The sequence below is a fragment of the Athene cunicularia genome (assembly GCF_003259725.1).
Source record: "Athene cunicularia isolate RWA chromosome 17 unlocalized genomic scaffold, athCun1 chr17_part1, whole genome shotgun sequence".
Taxonomy (NCBI): Eukaryota; Metazoa; Chordata; class Aves; order Strigiformes; family Strigidae; genus Athene; species Athene cunicularia.
Window position 1 is genome coordinate 2,239,763 of NW_020799122.1, and position 20,135 is coordinate 2,259,897.

At 49.3% G+C, this 20,135-nt stretch overlaps 1 protein-coding gene across 10 annotated transcripts in view; it reads right to left on the reverse strand.

Moving 5' to 3' along the window:
* DAB2IP (DAB2 interacting protein) overlaps positions 1-20,135 on the reverse strand; it is a 203,659-nt gene that overhangs the window by 52,254 nt on the left and 131,270 nt on the right. The window contains exon 1 of one of the 10 annotated variants that reach the window (XM_026860157.1): positions 1,041-1,279. The exons of the other annotated variants lie outside the window; for them this stretch is intronic. Coding sequence (XP_026715958.1) covers positions 1,041-1,153 — 113 coding nt within the window. The 5' untranslated portion in view covers positions 1,154-1,279. Of the gene's footprint in view, positions 1-1,040; positions 1,280-20,135 lie in introns of those variants that run through there. 10 annotated transcript variants of the gene reach the window in all.

The following is a 20,135-nucleotide window of genomic DNA, read 5'->3' on the forward strand; positions in this document are numbered from 1 at the left end:
GGGGCTGCCGGAGGGCAGAGTCACGGCCGGCCGGAGCGGCAGGTAGACGGGAGAGGAGGATGCGAGAGCGCGGAGCCCGGCGGGGGAGGCCACCCGGCTTGGGGCAGCTGGCCCGACCGCCGCCATCCTCCCCCAGCCCGCGCCGGCACCTGCCCAGGGCCGGGCTGCTGCTGCCGTGGCGCATTCAAATGCCTCCATTACTCATCAAGAACAAAGTAGGACTATCTAGTAAATGAAAAACCACCGCATGGCACTGTCCCCGGCCTGTTATTTATGGCTGCTTCCTTTTCCACTTCTCAAAGGGCTACCGTCCGTGTCTGCAGCAAATCATAAATCCGCCAGCTCACGCAAGGCTGCTCCGGATCAGGGGAGAAATCAGGCACCTGGGCTGCAAACGCTGGTCAGCCTTGGAGGACAGAACCAGAACAAAGGTACATATATATCCCCGACTGCACTGAAAATACTCCACGGGGAAGGCAGCAGGTCTCGGAGCAGGAGACAGGCAGGTCCTGGGCACGATCTCGCCTCCTCCCGTGACTTGCACGCTGGATCCCCAGACGCGCTGTCCCTCCAGCCAGCACCTGCGTGCTCGACAGTCAAAATCCGTCGGTCCTCTGCCCAGTTCCGACACTAACTCCACGCACGTCCTCGCTCACATGCCTCTCCTCCTCAGGCGGAGAGGTGGGCATGACCCCCTCTCACCTCACCTCCAAAGGATCCTGGAAACGGGAAGGGCTCTGGCAGCATTATTGCTGGGCTTGAATAATAAGGAGCGCTGCCTGTCTCCCAAGGCCAGTGGGTTCCTTTTCTTCCTTCCAGGCTAAACTGGTCCCCACCGTGCCCCGGGGACAACGGCACCAGCTCACCAGCCACGCTGGCCGCAGAACACCCCAGCCAGTGACCTCCCGCCTCGCCTCCTTAGCAGGGCACGTGCAGACCCTTTCCCCTTGCAGTCTGCAAACAGTGCTCTGGATTGAGCACGTTTTGCCTCATTTTTCCCTCCCCTCGTTTCCCCCGCCAGCGGTTTGAAGTTTTCTCACCCTTTGCTGGCAGATGCCATGCAGAGAGACAAGCTCGCTGTCCTCGATCTGCTTTTCAGGGCTTCTATAAAGTAGGGCACCAGCATCAACCCAGCGTCAGGTTTTTGATACATCGCTGGAGTCGTCCAAAATAATAACAGGCAGCTTCAGTCAATCTTTTCGTTCTCAAATCTGCAGCAGCAGCAGCACAGGGGTCCTTTGTGCAGAACAACAAAAATATGGTGCCCACCAGACTGAAATCCTGGTCAGCGATCCACAGCCATTCCCGCCCGTGAGCCGGGCTCACCCGCAGCTCCCGAGTCGTGTACCTGGGTCCTCAACGGGGAGCCCTTGTCTTGTGGGGTCCCCGTTCCCACAGCCATCAGTGCTTTCCTCTCAGTATTTCCTTCAGCACCTTATCTCCCTCGCTGCAGCGAAACGCTAAGGTCAAGTTACAGTTTTACCAACCCTTTTATCTTTCTGGGGAGGCACGAAAACGCAGAACCTGAACTTTGGAACCGGCACTTGCAGTGGGTGGAGAGCGGAGCAGAGCGAAGGCAGCGGGAGAAAGGAGAATCCAGGTTCTCTCTGCAGCCCAGCACTGGGCTATTTTCTGTTGCACGTTCAGACACATTATTAGGACAATGTGGAAGGAAGTACCGAACCCAAGAAGCATGTGCTTTTGGCCCGTGTTCCAGCAGGAAGCCAGATACGCTGGGAACTGTGGCAGCTCCAGCTGACGTAAGGACCCAGCACAGCTCAGCTGCTGCTACCAGATGACAAGGCAGAAGACCAGCAAGACCCAGCCAAAGAGTTCAATTTGCTGGGAAGTGCCCTGCTGAATTTCCCCTGTCTCAAACCTGAAATTCCAGACAGCCGGTCTGTGCAGGACTGGCACACGAGCCAGGCATCAGGAGATGAAGTAACATATGAACTTGGAGCCCCCAGGTGCTCTGGGGTACTGTCCTGCTGCATGTTTGTTCTCCACACTCTCGCCTCTGTGAATGACAAATGTGTTTCCCAAAAGTAACGTGGTGCCCCCAGCGGGCTGCCCCGTTGATCACACTGTGCTGGGGGGGGGTTGGTGTCTAAAACTCACAAACTTCTTGGGCTACAGGTCTAATGCACAGGTTGTTCCTTCCTGCCCACTCCCCCTCCCCACGGCCTCTGGAATAAATATCCTTGTGTAGCTGAGAGGGTACAGAACTTAAAACTTTGCAGGCCAGGGCCTTGGGGACTGCTCTTTCCTCCTCCCCAGGGAGTGCCAGGCAGTGAAGAAACCACACTGTGTTGACTCAATGTTTAAATACTGCTACAGCAAGCATTACTACCACCAAAAAAAAGCCTGTACGTCAAAGTCTCAGCTAAATTTATTCCGAGCCAGGGTTTATCCCAGCTTCCTTCAAGGAAACTTGTACCTCGTTCCTCATTGGCACAAGGTGGTGTTTCCCTGCAGACTGTTCTCCCCACAGGCAGCTCTGTTTGGAGGGTGATGCGCGGGTGTACAACACGGTCAGAGCTATTTTTATGGTGCCAGTGCCAGCATCCTCCCCGGGGCACTGTGCGTGACCGCTGCCCCTTCTTCACATCCGCACCTCCTGTTACTCTCGGGATGCCAGCACCCACCCACACGACTCGCTGTTTAAGAATCAGCATTTGTGAAAGGAAAGCCACTGTGCTTCGTCAGAGGGCAGGTAAAATAGTACCTTCGGTGGGTTATTAGAGTAAGTTTTCCATTCACAGTTAGGCTCAGTGATTATTATTTGTATTATTTATAGTCACTTTTTATTGTCTGTGAAGCCAGCACTTTATGACCACGCTATCACTGGGGAAAAATGAATTCCCTGATAACCTTGAAGAGTTAGCAGTGGAAGGGACTGTGATTTCCAGATTTATTCCAAACTTACAGTTAAAATCAAATACCTGGTGATGTTGCAAAAAGCACTTATTTTATTTAAACAATCCCCTGTTTCAGCATAATTAAAAGACGTGTAATTGCACAACTGGCTGGCTGTTGGGGTGGGCATAGTCATTATTGGGGGGGGGTGGTCTTGTGAAAAACTCTTCCATGGATGTACTACAGCCTACAGCACCCTCAAGCAACGCACAGATTTCACTGCAGATACCATTAAATTGACTCTCAGGGCTCCCAGTGTTCTTCCATCAAACTGCATATTCACACAGTAGCCTCCGAGCACTGGAGAACTCCAGCTCAACAGCCCATAACCTTGACCGTGCTTGTGTTTGTTTACTCTGTCCTTCAATTCAATTTCAGCAAAAAGGTAATCGGAGGCTGAAGGGCACAGAAATTACCCAGGCTGTGCAGACTGCAGGAACAATGGCCAGATTAAACTAAGAGATTACGAAGAGATTTCTTCACCTGCTTTATTAAAATGTGCTCGCTGTTCACAAAAGCCGAGCCGCAGCAATGGAGCAGAATTGACATCTAGCACTTCTGAAAAATCAGGCACCGTATCAAACGGTATTTACACTGAAAGAATATTTAACCTCTGACTAATGCTGCCTTTTACACTGTATTTCATAGTGGCTAGACAGTGGATCTGGACCGGCCAATTTCTCTTTCTGCTTGTAATTAGCCTCACTTTTCTGCTCTCCTGAACAAAGCATTAGACTTTCCTCTAGGAATGTAATCCCGATCAACAGGAAACCTGTATTTACTGAGACGCCACTCATCTTTTCTGGAGGTTTTATTTAAAACGTAACGTTATTAGCAGCAGATTTTTATAAACCTTTTTGTGAGGTCCCATTCCTGCAAACATTCAATATAATTTCGTGCTATTAGTCTCGCTTCAGAGACACCACTTAACATTCAAAAACAATTCGAGCCAAGGAGCATTTGCAGGAGTCAAGTTTTGAATTTCAAATCTAAACTACACAGGGGTACCAATGGCATATGACTTTGAGCCTGACAAACACAAATACATGTTTCAGCATATAAACTACATTTTATTTTGATTTGTCCTTCCGTCTAACAATATTGGCATATATAATAGCTTCGGTTTAATAGGTAATAGCTGACTTCAGAGACTGAATGACGTTCTTAAACAAAACGATGTTCTTAAAAAAACAATGAAAAGTTTAAAATCAGAATAAAGTTCGGAAAATGTGCTTTTGCTGCTGCTGAACTCTTCCTTAAAAAATAAAAAATAAAATCAAAGCTCAAAGCATTTTAAAGTTTGTTTTGATTGCGTGTATTCTATCCAGAGATGGCACCAGGATATAAAGCTAATTTCTTCCAATTGCTATCTGCCTTCTAGCCAGACAGATTTTAGTGTCTTTTAGGGATATAAAGCACATCCTTCTCATGGGAACCTTCTTTTCAGATGGAATGAGAGATTCACACCGATGAAGTTGGTGATTTTTCTATGGCTTTCAGAGCTGTAACTGTAGGCAATCCATCCCAGGGAGCACACACACTATCTATCCCCTGCTCTCCTCTGCCTCCGGCATGTTACAGGAGACAGAAGCCCTTGGAAGACACAGAATATTTTTGCACTCTCGTACCCAGCACCTGAGCATACACAGACGAGGCAAAGGGAAATCAGGAAGCACTGAGGGATGCTGACGGCAGCCCCAGCGCCTGTGTGGGGGAGCTCCCAGCCCATTAGCGCTCTCCCCAGGCTTGTCTCGCAGGCACAGATGCTGGAGGTGGCTACGGGCCCCCTTCTCCTGCCAGCCTGGGGCTTTCCCTTCTGGGGTGCTCTGCACAGCCAGCCACCAGCCGAAATCAGGAATGCTGACGCAGGAGCCGCATCCCCTCCACAGACAGCCGCATCCACACTAGAAACATCCCCGCATCCCCAAGTAGTGAGACGCGTCTCTGCAGAACCCCCGCAGCAATCCCTGACAGAACGGGACCTCGGGAAGAGCCGGCAGCACTGGAAAGCCTGGAAATCCTGCCTACAGTCCCCATCTACCCGCCCCAACATACAGGTAGGGAAATCAAAGATATTTTTACAGATAACCTCGCTGTTTTTTACTGGTCTCTCCGTACCTCCCTTCTGACTCACAAGCCATTCCCAGGGACGACGTGTTTGTTTTTCCTTGAGCAGCGTGTGGTACAGCTCTGCACCGAGCCTGGGTCAGCCCCAGCAACGCCTCTGGGACCCCCCACCCTCTCTGGCCAGGCTGGCTCTTACAGTTCCAAACTCCCTGACCAAGAATTAAACTTTGCAATTACTGGGATGCACTGCATCAGTTCTCTGGCTCATTTTTTAAAGTGCAAGTATCATTACTGCATACTTCATGCCATGACAGGGGCAGCTACTTCCAGAGCTGATGTAAAAATTATTAAAACTTACAAACTGTGAAAAACTCTTAAAAACTCCAAATCCTGGCACTGCCCTAAATTAAATTACAGCCGCAGCCTGCTAGGGGTACATGGATAAGCACAGAGCCAAGCTTGCATGCAGTCCTTATCCACAACCCACACCTGCTGCTCCCTTCTGGAAGTTTAACTAATGAACAGAGTGTACAGCCCAGAGGATTTAAGATATGGGAAAGGTCAGAGTGAAGACTCAGGAGCGAAGAACAGATTGAACAGGGTTCATAAATGACAGGCCCATTTTAAACCCAAAATTAATTTTTTCAATAAATTAGGGCAAGTGAGCTTTCCTCCAACTCAGACAATGCAGCTCTCCCTGGATATGGACTGCTGGCGGGAGGAGGAGGGCACGTGCACTCAGGAATCAATGCTAATACCCTAAAAATTAATCTCTGAAAATTACTTCAATGGAATAGAAATGATTTACTATAAATCTCTGTACAGCAAGAGCTGATAAAGCATCACTGTGATACCTAGAGTAACTACAGCCTGAAAAAAAAAAAGGCTTTGTCTTTTTTACACAGGGTTGGTGCAGTCTCTCGGCCTTTTTGTGCCTCAGTTTCCCAGCTGTGGACACAGGCTGTTACATCAGTGAGTCTGTGAAAGCTGCTGGGCTCTGTTAAGAGCTAGTTACGATTACACAGGACTGAGAATAGGATGTGGCTTCCCGAAGATGAAAACACACGCTGTTCTACTTTAAATGAGAGTCATGGTTTGTGATTTCAAAATGTAGTCAGGATGGCACTCCCCAGGGAAGGGAGGGCCAGGCTCTTATCAAAGCCACGGTAAGTGTATTGGACTTTAAATGTGTTTCTGAATGCGAATGTGTTCATACAGAGTGTGCCTTCTGGTACCTGCAGGACAGAGCCGGCCACGGTGGCAACAAGCTTTGCAAATCTACGTCAGACCTCAGAAGTACGTAGTCTCTCAACCTGGCTAATGTACTAATTAAAAGAAGATGAGCAGCATGTCAGCTTTGCTCCTGACCGTTCACTGAGGGAGCTACGGACCTACAGCCTCCCCCTGGCTCCACCTGAGCCCCGTCCGCGCTGCTACTGAGCTTCCCGGGGTTAGCCCCTGCACCTGCACCCAGGCCTCACCTCGGCAGGGATCCCGGGGAGGGAGCGAGCCTTGGAGCCCGTCTGCCCGCCTGGAGAGCCAGGGCTGCCTCCCCGGACACTCGTGGGCTCCGACCGAGCCGCCACCTGAGAGCAGTCAGGCCTGCAGGGACCTCACACCCGTCTTCCCTTCGAGGGATGAAAGCTCGACTCTAAATTTGGTCTTGGCTCTCTTTTTAAAGGGTTGTCTGTGATAGTGAAAGGTAACAAGTTGAGAAAACCCTAATTGTCATTACCAGCATATGAGCTTCAAACAGGGAGGTCAACCAACATTTGTTTTCTCAACACTTGATTACTTATTTCTGTCAGAGAGATGAAATTAGACCCAGTCAATCCTTCTGACCAGAAACACTTTTTACCACCTCCTGGATGGGACATGAAGAGATTCCTGAGCGAGCTCTGTGAGCAGCCCTGTCTGGTACGTGAAAACCTCCATCCTTGTCACTACACAAGGGAACCAGGAGGGAACTTGACCAAAAGCTTCATGCTGCAGGAGGGAAATGGAGGCAGGAGCAGGGCCAGGTCTGAGCCCCCATTCAGCAGCTCTACAGGAGAAACAATTTGCTTTTGTAACCAAGGTATTTTAAATCAATCTAGTGAGACAGATGCAAAGCACTGACACAGATGCACTGAAACTGGTTTGATCCTTGCCTGAACAGGATTAACTTGCCTCAGTTATTAACCAAATGAAACTCCAGCTCATCTTCATTGCAAAGATGGCTGTATTTTACACTGATAGTTGGGTTGTGCAGAATTTTTAGAGACAGGATCTGGGAAGCTTTTCCTTTGCAGCAGGTATTTGGGGTCACCACACAGCTCCCCACAACCTGGCCTGGCCTTAGTTAACTCCTTTGAGGTAGAAAGGTGCCTGCCTTATCTGCAATTTTACTCCATTTTTAATGTGTGAACCTACGTTTTAGGCCACTAGCTGGTACCGATCACAAGAAGAGTTAAAACCATTTAGATGCACTATACTATGAGCTGGAGCTGATGTAACTAGATTGAGTTAAAATAAACGCAGGTGCATGGACACATCTTTTACTGCAGATCTAGCCTGGGTTCCTCTTCTCACACACAGTCCTGACTTGCCTTTTCCACTCACTGTCACTGGCTTTGCTTTGTGGTTCCCCAACCCTGAAGGGTTAAACCTACATAGCAGAAAACAAAAATTCTTATCTTATTTTCTTCTGAGAAAAACATTTTGATCTGGAAAGTTAGGGTCTAGATTTTTCTTCTTGCATTTTATTTCTTAAAATATTGATTTCCACAAATATTTTTCTTCCTCTGCTGGAATATAAAACTGTCCCTCAAAAGGGGAGAGGCAGCAATCCTCTCTGCTGCACTCCCCATCCTCTCAACTGCCACTATGCCAGTGCCACTAAACTACTTTTTCTTATCCTGACAGATGCTAAACTGAGGTCAAATCCCTGGGAATACACAGGGCCGGCGTATGTTCTCATTAACAAAATTGCAATCTGCTCCCGAGCTGATGAGGCTGCCCTGGATTTACACCATCACAGCTAAAACCGGACTCCGTTTCAGAGGGGTGGGTGTCCGTGGGCACGTGTGGCTGATGGCTCTGTGCACTCTCTGATGACAAATAAGATGAGGCAAAGAGAAGAGGCAGAGTGTGCTGGGCCAGAGTCCCCACCCAACCAGGACATCTCTGGCTCGCTGGGGAGGTTTCGCCAGCTTCAGGGCTGTGAAGGAGCCGGACTCCCATCCGCTGGCTGTTAGCAGAGTGATTTACTCTGGTAACACAAGCTGTAAATCGGTAAATCAGAACCTACTCCACTTGGGGAGGCAGCTGACAGATTTGTAGGTTTAAGTGACAGTAAAGCTCAGCCTACTTCACTGAGCAGGGCCACGCCGGCCCGGGGAGCTGAGCTGCCCACAGCCAGGGCTGCCGCTGCAGCATCGGCCGCGGCTGGTCCCTCGCTCAGCGCTGAGCGTCCCGGCCGGGCCACGGAGCCCGGGGACCTGACAGCTTAGGACTGACCAGTGCTAGGGCAGGACAAGACGGCATGGCCCGAAGCACAAGGCTGAACTCGAGTCCAGATCTGCAAATTCCGTCCCAACACCCACTGCCCCCGCTCTGCCCCGTTCCCAGCCTCCTGCCACCTGCTCTCCTCCTTCCCTACCCTGCGTGTCCCACCCAAAATTCAGTCAGATGGGAACACAGGTAACGGGCTTAAAAGAAAAGCAAGCTACTAGAAACCCAGTGCTGGCCAAGAAGAAGGTGGGTCCTGCAGCATTCCCAGAAGGTGGGGAAGGGCAGAGAGGCAGCAGGCTCCCGCTGGGGACCGGAGCCTGCCTGTAGCTCCCAGAGGCAGTGGCCAGCGCCGGAGCAAGGCGGGCAGGGAGGAGAACGGTGCTCCTGGGTGGGCACTGAGCGGGCCAGGCCCGGCACCTCACCAGCAGAGGTGCCAGCAGAGGAGCGACTCACCTCTCTCCGGCGGCAGGAGCCAGCTGGCTGCTGTGCTGCCTCTTCTCCCTGCCAGCCTCGCAAGCGAGAGGCTGGATGTCTTTATATACCATTGCAGTGGATCAAAACTGAAAGCAGCAGGTTATTTCCCAAATGAGCAACAGCACTGTAAATGCCGCGAAGCAAAGTCCAGCCCAGCTCAACCAGTCCCAACTGCCTTCCACTTGCCATTACAAACAAGAGCTGTAAGCCACTGCAGTCACCAGTCCTGCAGAAGCAGCATTAAAACCTAAAATGGCTTCATAAAACAACTGGAGCCATTTAAAAAGCACATGTGTGTGGCCCTGGGTTGTACTTTCTCTCCTCTCAGACAGGACTGACCCGCAGCCGTCTCCAGGTCTCTGTTATGGGGCCGGAGGCAGAGCAGGATTCATCCAGGGGACACGCCGGCACAGCCGAGCGCTGGCGATCCAGCTGAAGCTCCCAAACCAGTTCAGATGAAAGGGGAGTTCTTTTCACCAAGAGCTGTGCCACCCCCTGCCCAGGAGCCCAGCCAGGAGCCCAGCCACTGCCCCCCTGGACGGGTGTCCCCTGCCCAGGCTGTCGGCCGGGGGGAATGACCTTGGGGACCTCATACAGTGCCGCTTCTCCAGTGCCCCTCAAAGGCAGCAGCTGGCCATCTCAGCCCATACTGGCTTCAAACTGTGAGGCAAAAGGTTCCATTCCTATTATCAGCCCCCTTGCATTACTCCTCTCTGCCTGTGCTGTATTTGTAGCTCCCTGACTTCATCCTCCAGACCGGTCCAATTGCTGCTTGCTTCTGAAACCCAGACACACACACACACACACACACACACAGAGGCACGCACAGAATGGTCTCACTGGGGGTGATCACGTGGAGCATGATTCACTCCAGGCCCTGGCTGGAAGGCCGCACGCATGCCTGCGGTGTCAGGGCTGTCTTTCCATTAGGAGATCATCAGTATGTCAACAGGAATTACACGAACGGACTCTGGCTGTTGATGAGTAACCGGGTACATTCTGTGACTAAGTCACTCCATAACCTCCAGTCATATCTCATTTCCAGAGCACAAGGACAACAATTCAAGTTGCTGGGCTCGTTCGGCATCAGAGGGGTGGGACAGGGACAGTTACTGCCACGCTGCAGACTTCCGAGAAATCCAAACAATTGCCAAGTGAGAAAAATGTTCCATGATTTCTTCACTTCTTCTTTAGACACTTGAGAAATGCACAACTGATGAAGATCTGATTATGGGGGGGGTAATGCAAGGATAATTCAAGCCAATCTTTCCCTGATGCAGAAGGATGGGTTAAATGCTCTGTGCTCTCCAACCTACACACTTCTGCAAAAACCAGCTGCACCAGCAGCTGCCATGCAGCACATAGACAACGTCAGAAAAGCTGCCAAGCACCTTCTCGCTGAAGTGCCCACAATACACACATCCATGTTTACAAATGATGGGATAATAACTTAAGGGTTTTTTTTGTTTAAGGGGTTTTATTGTTTAGTTTTAGGTTTTTTTATAAAGAGACCCGAGTTAGTGGAAAGTGTTACCCCAGTCCCTGGGCAACAGGCAGTTTTAGTTCGGGCTGGCAGCAGCAGTTCCCTGCCAGCGGGCTTCAGCCCTGCCGACGGGTTCACCTCGGAGGGAGAGCCGAGGCCTGACTGCCCTCACGTCTGCCCGCCCTGATCTGCCTGAGCCCACGGGATGGGCCAGGGCAAACGCCAATTTTTTGGTCCCAGTCAGAAACATGGGTCACTAGCACAGGGCTACACTTGAGCCCTCCCAGGTGAAAAAGGACTCGGCCTTTGGAGCAGTCCTGGCCCTTGGACAAAGCACATTTTCCTAAGCAGACACATTCCTGCCCATGCTGAATGACTGACACCCTTTAGAAAAGCTGCTTGCAAAGATGAATCATTCTACTCCCCTTCTGGTTTTATTTTAATAACAACCAACATAATTGTCTTGACAAAAGGAAAACGGTGCTGGAAGAAAGCTTGGGGAGGAAACCCAAATGCTTGTTCCAATGACCGCCTGTGACGTAAGGACAGTGCCTAACCCAGGTCATCTTCCTGCTCAGACCGAAAGCACCAAGGATGCACCAAAGGCTTGAATCTTAAATCTAATTCTAAAAGCCATTGTTTGGAAGAAAGCAATAAAAAAACCAACCCTGCGTTGGGTTGACGTGCAATTTCTCAATACAGTCTTGGCCTACCTTTGACATGTGCCTTCCCTTATACCACCCCTCATACACTTTATTGCCTTATGCACTTTAAGAAACAAAAACGCTTTTAAATGCTTTTGCCTGTAGAAGTGTGAAAGCAGCTTCTTTGTACATCCAATGAGACCCCAAGTGGAGCCAGAAAGGCACTTGACTTGTGCACCATGCAGACTTCCATGATGTAAATTACTAAGTCTCTCTGAGGATTGGGAAATGTGCCACATGCAACATTTCTGAGTCCACAGCTCTTTTATCTAAGTTGTTTTTTTCCTTTATCCTTGTCTCACTCCATGACAGTTTTGAGAGTTTTGGCATCGTAACTGCAGCCTCGCTTGTCAAGCTAAGCATCAACAGAGACTTTATATGTACGTGAGAAATGAGAATAGAGACAAAAATAGTTATTAACGCTGCTTTTAGAATACTAAACAAGCAAAATGGTTGTGTTCCAGTAAAGGAAGGGGGTTGAACCATTTCTGATTCACATCTGTTTAACACTGTCCGGTATTGGGGCTTCAGTGCAGTTACTCCTCAGGGCTGGACGGGAGGGCTTTCCTCCTCCGCACGGTTCTCCTGCCCCAGTAACGCTGTGCTGTGACCACGTTAGCAGGTAGCACGGAGCAAACCTGAAGAAGGAAGAGTTGGTGCTGAGGACTGCTGCCCTGTCTGTACCGCCGCGAGGGGAGGTGGCCAGAGCAGTGTCCCGCTGCTCCTGCGGCACACCGGTGGGTTCACCGGGCGCTGAGACACTGCTCCGTGGTGCAGACCCAAGCCCAGTAAGTGGGGACAACTGGGAGAGTCACCTGAGAAACACGGGCCCGATCCATGCTGAGACACGGACGTGGACCCTCACAGAGACCTCGGCGCCAAGTGGGAGCAACGTCCATCCCTTCGCACTCCCAGGGCTGGAGAGCTGTGCCGAGACTCTCAGGCTTCCAGCACAATGACGCTGCCTTGCTCTAAATCAGATCCAGACAAACTGTTTCTCAGAGACCATCCCAGCTTGCCACAAACACTGAAACAAGTTTGGAAACACTGGGAACACTGGACTCCATTAAAAAGGGGTGATCCATGCCAAGGCTGAGAGAACAAGAATGTGACCTAGTGGGACTGTCTTGGCTTGCAAATGGCTCATGGACAAAGCTCTCTCTTTCTCCCTTGCTTTTCACTATTGCCAAGCAGTGCCTCGCTCCCTTTATTCTGGCAAGTGTCTTAGGTAAAATGTACAAGAATTTATCCCCATGCCAGTGAATTTTAGAGGAGAAAATGGAAAACGGTGCTGGGTGACAAGCCAGAGTTCAGCAAAGCACCCGAGCAAAATCCTGCATACATGCACAGGAGAGAATGGAGCGCAACGCTGCAAAACTACCACCGTGCAGCAGAACACCTGGGCCCATTACTGCAGAATGCTGTAATACTTGTGCCACACTTTCAAGAAATTTCAATTATAAATAGGAATAATCAGCATGGCCCAGATACTCACCCACTGCATGGTATTTCCCCCCACACTTTGAAAGAAACCTACTAAAATCAGAGATGTTCAGTGCCCATTGTAAGAATGCTAAAAACTCCAGCTACTTTGGCAAGTACTCTAAAATACTTTCAGGCAGTTTTTAAAGGCATTAGTAAGATAAAATGAAGAAAAAAATACTGCCTTTTAAAGGTATGTTAAACATTTGCCTTATCATCCAGCCACTTTATTTTAATGAGGTTTGTTTTACTTCTGGTATTTGCTTTGTCACACGCTGTAAGTCTCCGAGTATTCCTGTGTAAAATAAATGATTTTGCTTAAGCAGGTGGGGGCTGAGAGTGCTGCGGGAAGATGCTGGGGGACACCAGCCAGGCAGGGCACGCTGGTAAATGCCACTCAGGCCCTGTATTACTGTGGGCAAGCAAAGCCTCTGCTTTCATCACACAAAAGCTGTGAGTCCTGTAGATCAGATGTGTGAGGAGAGAGCCACGTGCCAATCCCACAAGTGGGAACACAGCTACAGGATTTTTATTTATGGTGATATTAAATATGCAACCATCATTCCTCAACATCAGAGTAATAAACATCACTGCTCCATCTGATCTGAGATCAGCAAGCATGCTTCTCACATTCACAGAGAGAGACAAAATGCTAAATTATTTATGCTTCGAATATGAACAAATATAGAGAAATAAGTTAATTCGGTACAATGCAGCTGAGCAGATTCAGGGCAGATTATTGTACATCCTTCCATCAAAACATACTCTCTCATTAAACCATTGTTTCCCCTCCGAAAAGTGGGCTCAAGAATTCTAATTGAGGGATCAGCAGAATCATTTCTGACAAGTTTTTTTTAGATCTGACTACACATGTAAAAACCACCACCCCTCTCAATCCTCGAGCGTTTACTGGGATAGAGCACCAGTGCTGCGCAGAGCACGCCAGCCACAGCAATGCAAGTAGGCAAGTCGTGGTTCAGTGACTTCCCAGGACGGAGCAGATTCAATTGGTTGGTAGGAGCAAACATATCCCCAACGATCTTCTACAAAACTCCTTCTAAACCAAAACAATGCTATCCTGGTCACCAAATAACGAAGAAGAGGAAAAAAAAAAAAAGAAATCGAGCCATTCTGGCTTATATTTGCCCTTCTCCTTACCACTAACCGTACCGTAAGAGACCTCCCCAAGCCAGTGTCTGCCCGTCGGCGGTGATTTGCACTACTGCCCGTCACTACAGAGTGGCTGTAACCCTGCAACTGTCAGTCAGAAGTCACAACGTTGTCCCTGGGCTATCAAACGCCATTCCCCCACCACAGCTGGCTTCTCCTGTGTACGGGCACGAGGCGCAGGACCTGCCCAGGCCCCAGCGACAGGCTGTTGGCTCAGCCCCAGGTGAGGACAGGCGCTTCTGAGCGCTGTCACTCAGCCGGTGACACTGGCAGTGACACACGCGGGCAGAGGAGCCCCGAGCCCCCGCTCCCAGCACAGGGCTCCAGTGCCACGGGGTTTCAGCAGTGCCAGGCAGCCCTGGAAGTCGGGGGTGCCACATGCTTCCACCAGGCAGTCCTGCTTCAAACCACCTTGTCTTCTGGTCTAGGCAAGTCATCGCAAGGACAACCGAAAATTTTAAATCTGGTGTTTTCATTGTACCTGCGCAAGGTTTCTCTATGTTTTATTCAACAGTTCCCTGCCCATATGGAAGGCTGTAAGTACCAGCACGTTAATGAACTCGTATTATAACCATTATAGCTATTAACCAAGGAGGGCTGTGAAGTTTCGGGGTGGTTGTGCAAGCCAGCACTCTGGGGAGCTACAGAACCAGGCACAGTCTGATCCCCACTCCCAGCTCCTGCTGTCTGAAGCAGAGGAAAAGTTCTCTGCACTTGGGGTCCCGTCTGGCAGTGCTGTGCCTCAGCCCTGGCACTGATGGATTTTAAACATCCCCGAAAGCTCACTCATGAGATGAATGAATGAAAGATCCTCCACAGCTGCACAGAAACCACCATGACACCTTCCACGCTGCCCTGAGACCTATGGCCAGTATGAGTCAGGTGCTTGCCATGCCCCACTGACATTTCAAGCTTGTCAGGAACCAAAATCCACAGGAAAAGTGGTGCAATTGCAGGAGGAATGACAAGAATTCCAGGACAGGAATTCTTTGGAGACTGCTTTTTCAGCAGCCACATCAAGCCCTCTTCAACCCACGTGTGTGTGCATGTGATAGGGAAGGGGATGAGATGAGAAAGAAGGGATGAGAGCTGTCCTTCAATTTCTCAACAGTTTCTTAACTTAAATCCTTCATTCTGAGCATAAGTACTAAATCAGGCTCAAGGAAGGAAAAACTTAATTAATCAGAGGTAACTAAGTTCAAAGTGCGCCCGGGGGCAGCTTTATTACTATCCTTCACTTTGGAGGTTCAGGGTTTATGGATAATCCCTGTCTGCTGCGGAATGACAACTACGTGGTGCTAGTATTTTCCAGCAGTAACTAAATTTCTTTCTTTCCACTCACCTTTTTAATGCGTAATATTGTCACTGAATTATAACTGAGGGCCATATATAGCACAAGGGTTTAAAATACCATGCACAGTCTGGTGACACCACGTACAAGCTGTGTATCGTGCCTTGCAGACTCCCCTAACTAAGGCTTTTGAACACGTGGTTTAACGTCGATCCCCGTGAAGCTGAGAATTATTGGAGTTGAGCAAGGGCTGCGAGGTACCTGCCAAAGTAACAGGCCAAGGAAGCCCACTATGATCTGCTCATTTAATATCTCCCCATCCACAAATCTACTGTTCAATCCGGGGAACTGAACCATCATAACAAGCACTTTATTATCTATGGGGACAGAATCACTCAAGAATTTAACCAATGCCAAGAGCCATCAATTATCTGATTAAATACCAGCAGTGATAATGCCATCGAAAGCAGCACCAGGTCTTTGTGGACTACCTGGCTTGGCAGACACCCTGCAAAGCTGACCAGATGCTTTGTACCAGCCTGCAGACACATATTTTGATCCCTTCCACCCGAGCTGACACGTGTTCCCTGACAACAGCACTGATAATGAGCAGCCAGACATTTTTCTCAGGTACAGACGAGATAGTGACAGTTTCTGTGTTCGGAGGAGGGTGCACGGGGGGTTTCTATGCCCAGCAGCGTGTTTCCCCCCAGGCTCAGGGAAGGAGGGCTCTCCCACAACACATGCAGCAGGTAACTCATTGCTGCCCCACAAACCCAGCTGCTACACTGGGGTTTGCCCTTATTCCCAGCCAGCTGCCAGCAAGCCAGGGTAGTTGTTTCTGGAGGCGTTTGGCTATGGATCATCTGCACAGATTTGCCACGTTTTGACGGGGCTGGATGCTGGGTGCAGCAGCCAAGCTGGGGAAGTGCCCACCTCTGCCCCATGGGACTGACCTGACGCTTGACTCAGAGAGGGGTGGAGGAACATGTCACCTGCAGGGTCATATTTGGCTCGATGCTGGAGTGTTGTGACACTCAGCTTGTTCAATCTACAACAAAGGACTGAGGGGCATGAGGACCACACGTACTTCAGAGTACGTACATGAGAAAGGCAAGAGCTGTTCAAGGTACAGGGCAGCACAAGTGGCTGAATACTGGCTGTGAATAGATTCAGATCTGAAAATCAGAAGAGGGCTTTTAGCCATGACAGAAGAGAAATTTGAGATTAGCCTTCCAGGAGGAGGGAGAATGGGGGAGAAAACCTCAATGATGTTAAGATGGAGAAAATACGTTCATGAGGAATATTCTATAACATGGTTGTCAGTGACAAAACAGGTCTGGATCTGCTGAATAGAGAAGTCCCTTCTGGTCACACAGAAAATGGCCTGGCTGGTCTAATGATTTCCTAGGAGAGTCTCTTCGGCACGTACAGAGATGCACAGCCAGTTCTTGGATACCCTTCCTGGAGGTCTGGTGAAGAAGGACAAGTTGAGACACAGGTATCCAGCGTAATAGCTGCTCCCAACTACCGCAGCAGCCCTTCATGAGGAGTGCAAATTAGGACAATCCGGAAGGCTGCAGTCATTTAGTCTGAGGCTCGATTAGCGCCCGCCCGTCCCAGAGACTCAGACAGGAACGTCCATGCTGGATGGAAAGAGCCACATTCCCGTCAGCCCCACAGCTGGCCGCTGGCCTTGCTCGGTGCCCAACTCCATGATGCAGAGCGGCTGAAGGGAAGGAGGTGGCTGGGCCCTGGCCAGGCATGGGCAGGTGGATGGGGCTCCCCAGGGGCTCCCCGCAACGCCCTGTGGTGGGATCCGGGCCAAAGCCCCGTCCCCAGCATCTTCCAGGGAAACATTTGTTGGACCGGGGGGGGTGAGTTCTACCCCACGCCTAAATAGTAAAGCCAGCATTTAGTTCCTTCATCTCCACACGAAGTATCTCATTTCAATTTAATTTCACAGTTGTAATGGATTTTTCAAAAATATTCAAGAACATATTTACTTTCCAACATCTTATTTCCTTTCACATTTGAAAAAACTTTCTATCTAATCCCCCAAGTCATCCTACAGTCTGAATAATTTCAGGTTTTTAATCAATAGCTGTCAGACTTGTCAAATTACTTTAGGGACCACAAAGCAATTTTTAAACATTCATAAACCCTCGTAGAACACTTAAGTGCACTGAATTTTAAAAGAAAGAGGAACTGAATAGCACTGATCAAATAGGATTATATTCTGGAAAATTATAAATTGGTTTTTTATGAATCATCTCACAGTTACTTATCTAGTGTCAGGCTTCTACTGCTTTAGGAAGGAGAAGTGACTGTTCACCTCTAGAAAAAAGAAGCCTTCTCTTTTGCCTCCTAAGCAGGAGCAGGGTAACACACTTTTTATTCTGTTGTCCTTTTTAAAAGCAACATCATTATCTAGCTAGCTACCTTGGCGTTCTCTCCATCATCCCGCTGCCTAGGCCAGCGATGGCCAAGCTGCTGCTTCAAAGATGTACAAATGCATCCTGGCTCCTGGCACCGGTCCCAACCCAGTCTTTGCTTCCCAGTGTGCTTCTGGCACGTGAATCTGTCTGACACATCAGTCTAGAAATGAGGGTCGCCAAAAGTTCTCAGTTTATTGGACATCTGTACCCAAACCACAGCTTGAACCCTTTACGGGGGTGATTTTCCACACCGCACAAAGCCAAACTATTAGATGAATGTGGGAGCCTGTGCTGCTGTTGCCTGTTTGGTGCTTGTTCTAGGAATAAAGAGAGATCAAGAACATCTGAAGAAGTCAAACATGTTTATCCAGAAATTATACACAACAGTCTCACTTCATCGCAGTGTCTTTCTTAAATTTGAGCGATGTGGCCTGTATAGGGGAGAAAAAAAGGGAGCTTCACAGCTACACCAGGAATATTGGAAGTCTTCCAGGAAAGAGCACAGCTCAGATCAAAGACGGGATAAAGGATGATCAGAAGAAAGGAACGTTTCAGCTGGCCACATGCAGACTAACAAGTCCTAACCCTCCGCCCTCCTCCTTCCAGCTGAACTTACTCTTCCACTGCCTCAGAACTACCCCAAATGTACCTGTGCTTCTCCTGTTCCCGACTGAGATTGCCTCCCTCTGTGGCAGGCCTCCTGGCATTTGAGTTACAAGAGCTGGGCACCAGCACAAAGCCCACGTGGAGCCTCGGAGGCTCCACTGAAGAGTTGAACTCCGTTTGTGGCACTGGGCACAAGGAAATTCCTATTCCTTGCAATAACCCAGTGCAAGGTCCTGCACACAGGCCAGGGTAATCCCAAGCACAAACACAGGCTGGGCAGGGAGTGGATTGAGAGCAGCCCTGCAAGGAAGGACTCGGAGGTGTTGGTGGATGGAAAACTGACCGGGTTCAAGGGCAGGATGGACGGGCTTTAAGGTCCCTTCCAGCCCAAACCATTCTGTGATCCTATCACTGAAGACAGGGTGGGACAGGATAGTGTGTCTTCCCGTGGAAGAGCTGCCAACAGGAAGGATCAGTGCTCAGGTAGTGATGCAGGAGTCAGGCAGGGCTGTGTAGGACCTTGCACTGGGTTACTGCAAGGCGCTGGGGACACAAACTCTGCTGCACCTTCACATCCAGTGCAGACACAGCCCTGAACCCGGGCACCAGCCTCCCAAGCCCTTCTTTGGAATGATTTACCTTACCCTATGCCTTGTTTCAGGATTGTTTGTCTCCCTGCCCCGTCCCGGAGGTCCAACACACACAGATTTGGGGATGCCGTCAGCACTGTCAGTTCTGCAGGTTCGGCCTCCTGTCCTGCAGGCTGCTACTTCGCGAGGTATTAAATACATTCCCTGGCTATCTGCATCTGCTGCAGATGCCCTTTGCCAGAGATATGCAATTTTATCTGTAGGGCCTCTAAATACCAAACAATGACCGCTTTTAACGCCTACGCTGGTTTCTGGTTACCCAAAGGACTCTTGCTGTTGCCACCTTAATCGGCGCAGTACTGACAGCAGCAGGGGGGACCCGTCTCACACAGTCACGTTGCTGTATGCTGACAGCCCACAGTTGCCTTACGCTTGCCCAGCCCTAAATGCCCCAGAGCAGGATATGCAGCAAACACAGATTTTGATAGCCAGCTGACCTAGTTTTGACAATGGTTCGATGTCTAAACCATCGCTCTGGGAAGCTGAACCTGTCCCGGCTTTGGGAAGCCTTGTTCCTAGAGCCCAGGTGGCCAACATCTGCCCCAACTGCTTTCTCAGCCTTCAGCTGGGGTCTGGAAAGAATTAACACAAACAGCTCAGAGCGGGAGATGGCAGAGTATGAACTGCTGGCTAGTCCAGTTCAGAAGGAAATGTGGGATTGTCTGATTCAGAGAGCTGAGGGTTTTTTGTGGTTCATATTGAAGAGGCAAAATTATTTCTCAATGAGAACATTTCAGCAAGTTCAGATGTTTTTAAGGCTTACTTTGCTATTTTCTTAGTGAGGTGCTTAGTAGGTTTGTCAAGCTAGACATCACGGACATTAAAAGTCTATTATTCTCGTTCAGCTCCCCTCATATTTAACTCCTTACTGTTTGCCCAGTGAACTAGAAAACCAAACATACTCAACCACACCGTGCTAGCACACAGAAACTCATACAATCATATGAGCAATTCCATGTATTGTATGTTCTAGGCCAGGACAATACAGTCTCAAGATCTAAATAAACAGTAAAGAACAGGACACCGTGCAGATCAGCATAAAGGACAGAACTAACTTTTCCTTTCAACTTAAATGATTAACCCTCTGAATTACACTTGATAAGGATTCAAACATTTCATTACTTTGCATTAGTAATAATAATAAAATCAGAGTGCTTTTTGTCAGGAGATACCCTGCCCTGGGATTTGTTAAAGAACATTTAATTACAGGGCTATTTCATTAAATGTAAAAATTAAAGACAAGAGGCTGTGATTTGGGGGAAAAAAAAAAGATAACAGTGAAAAAGAGGCACGTATGGAGGTAAATACCCTAAAAGAAGCACTGAAGAGCAATTTCTCCTCATATTCAGAGCAAGAAACCTG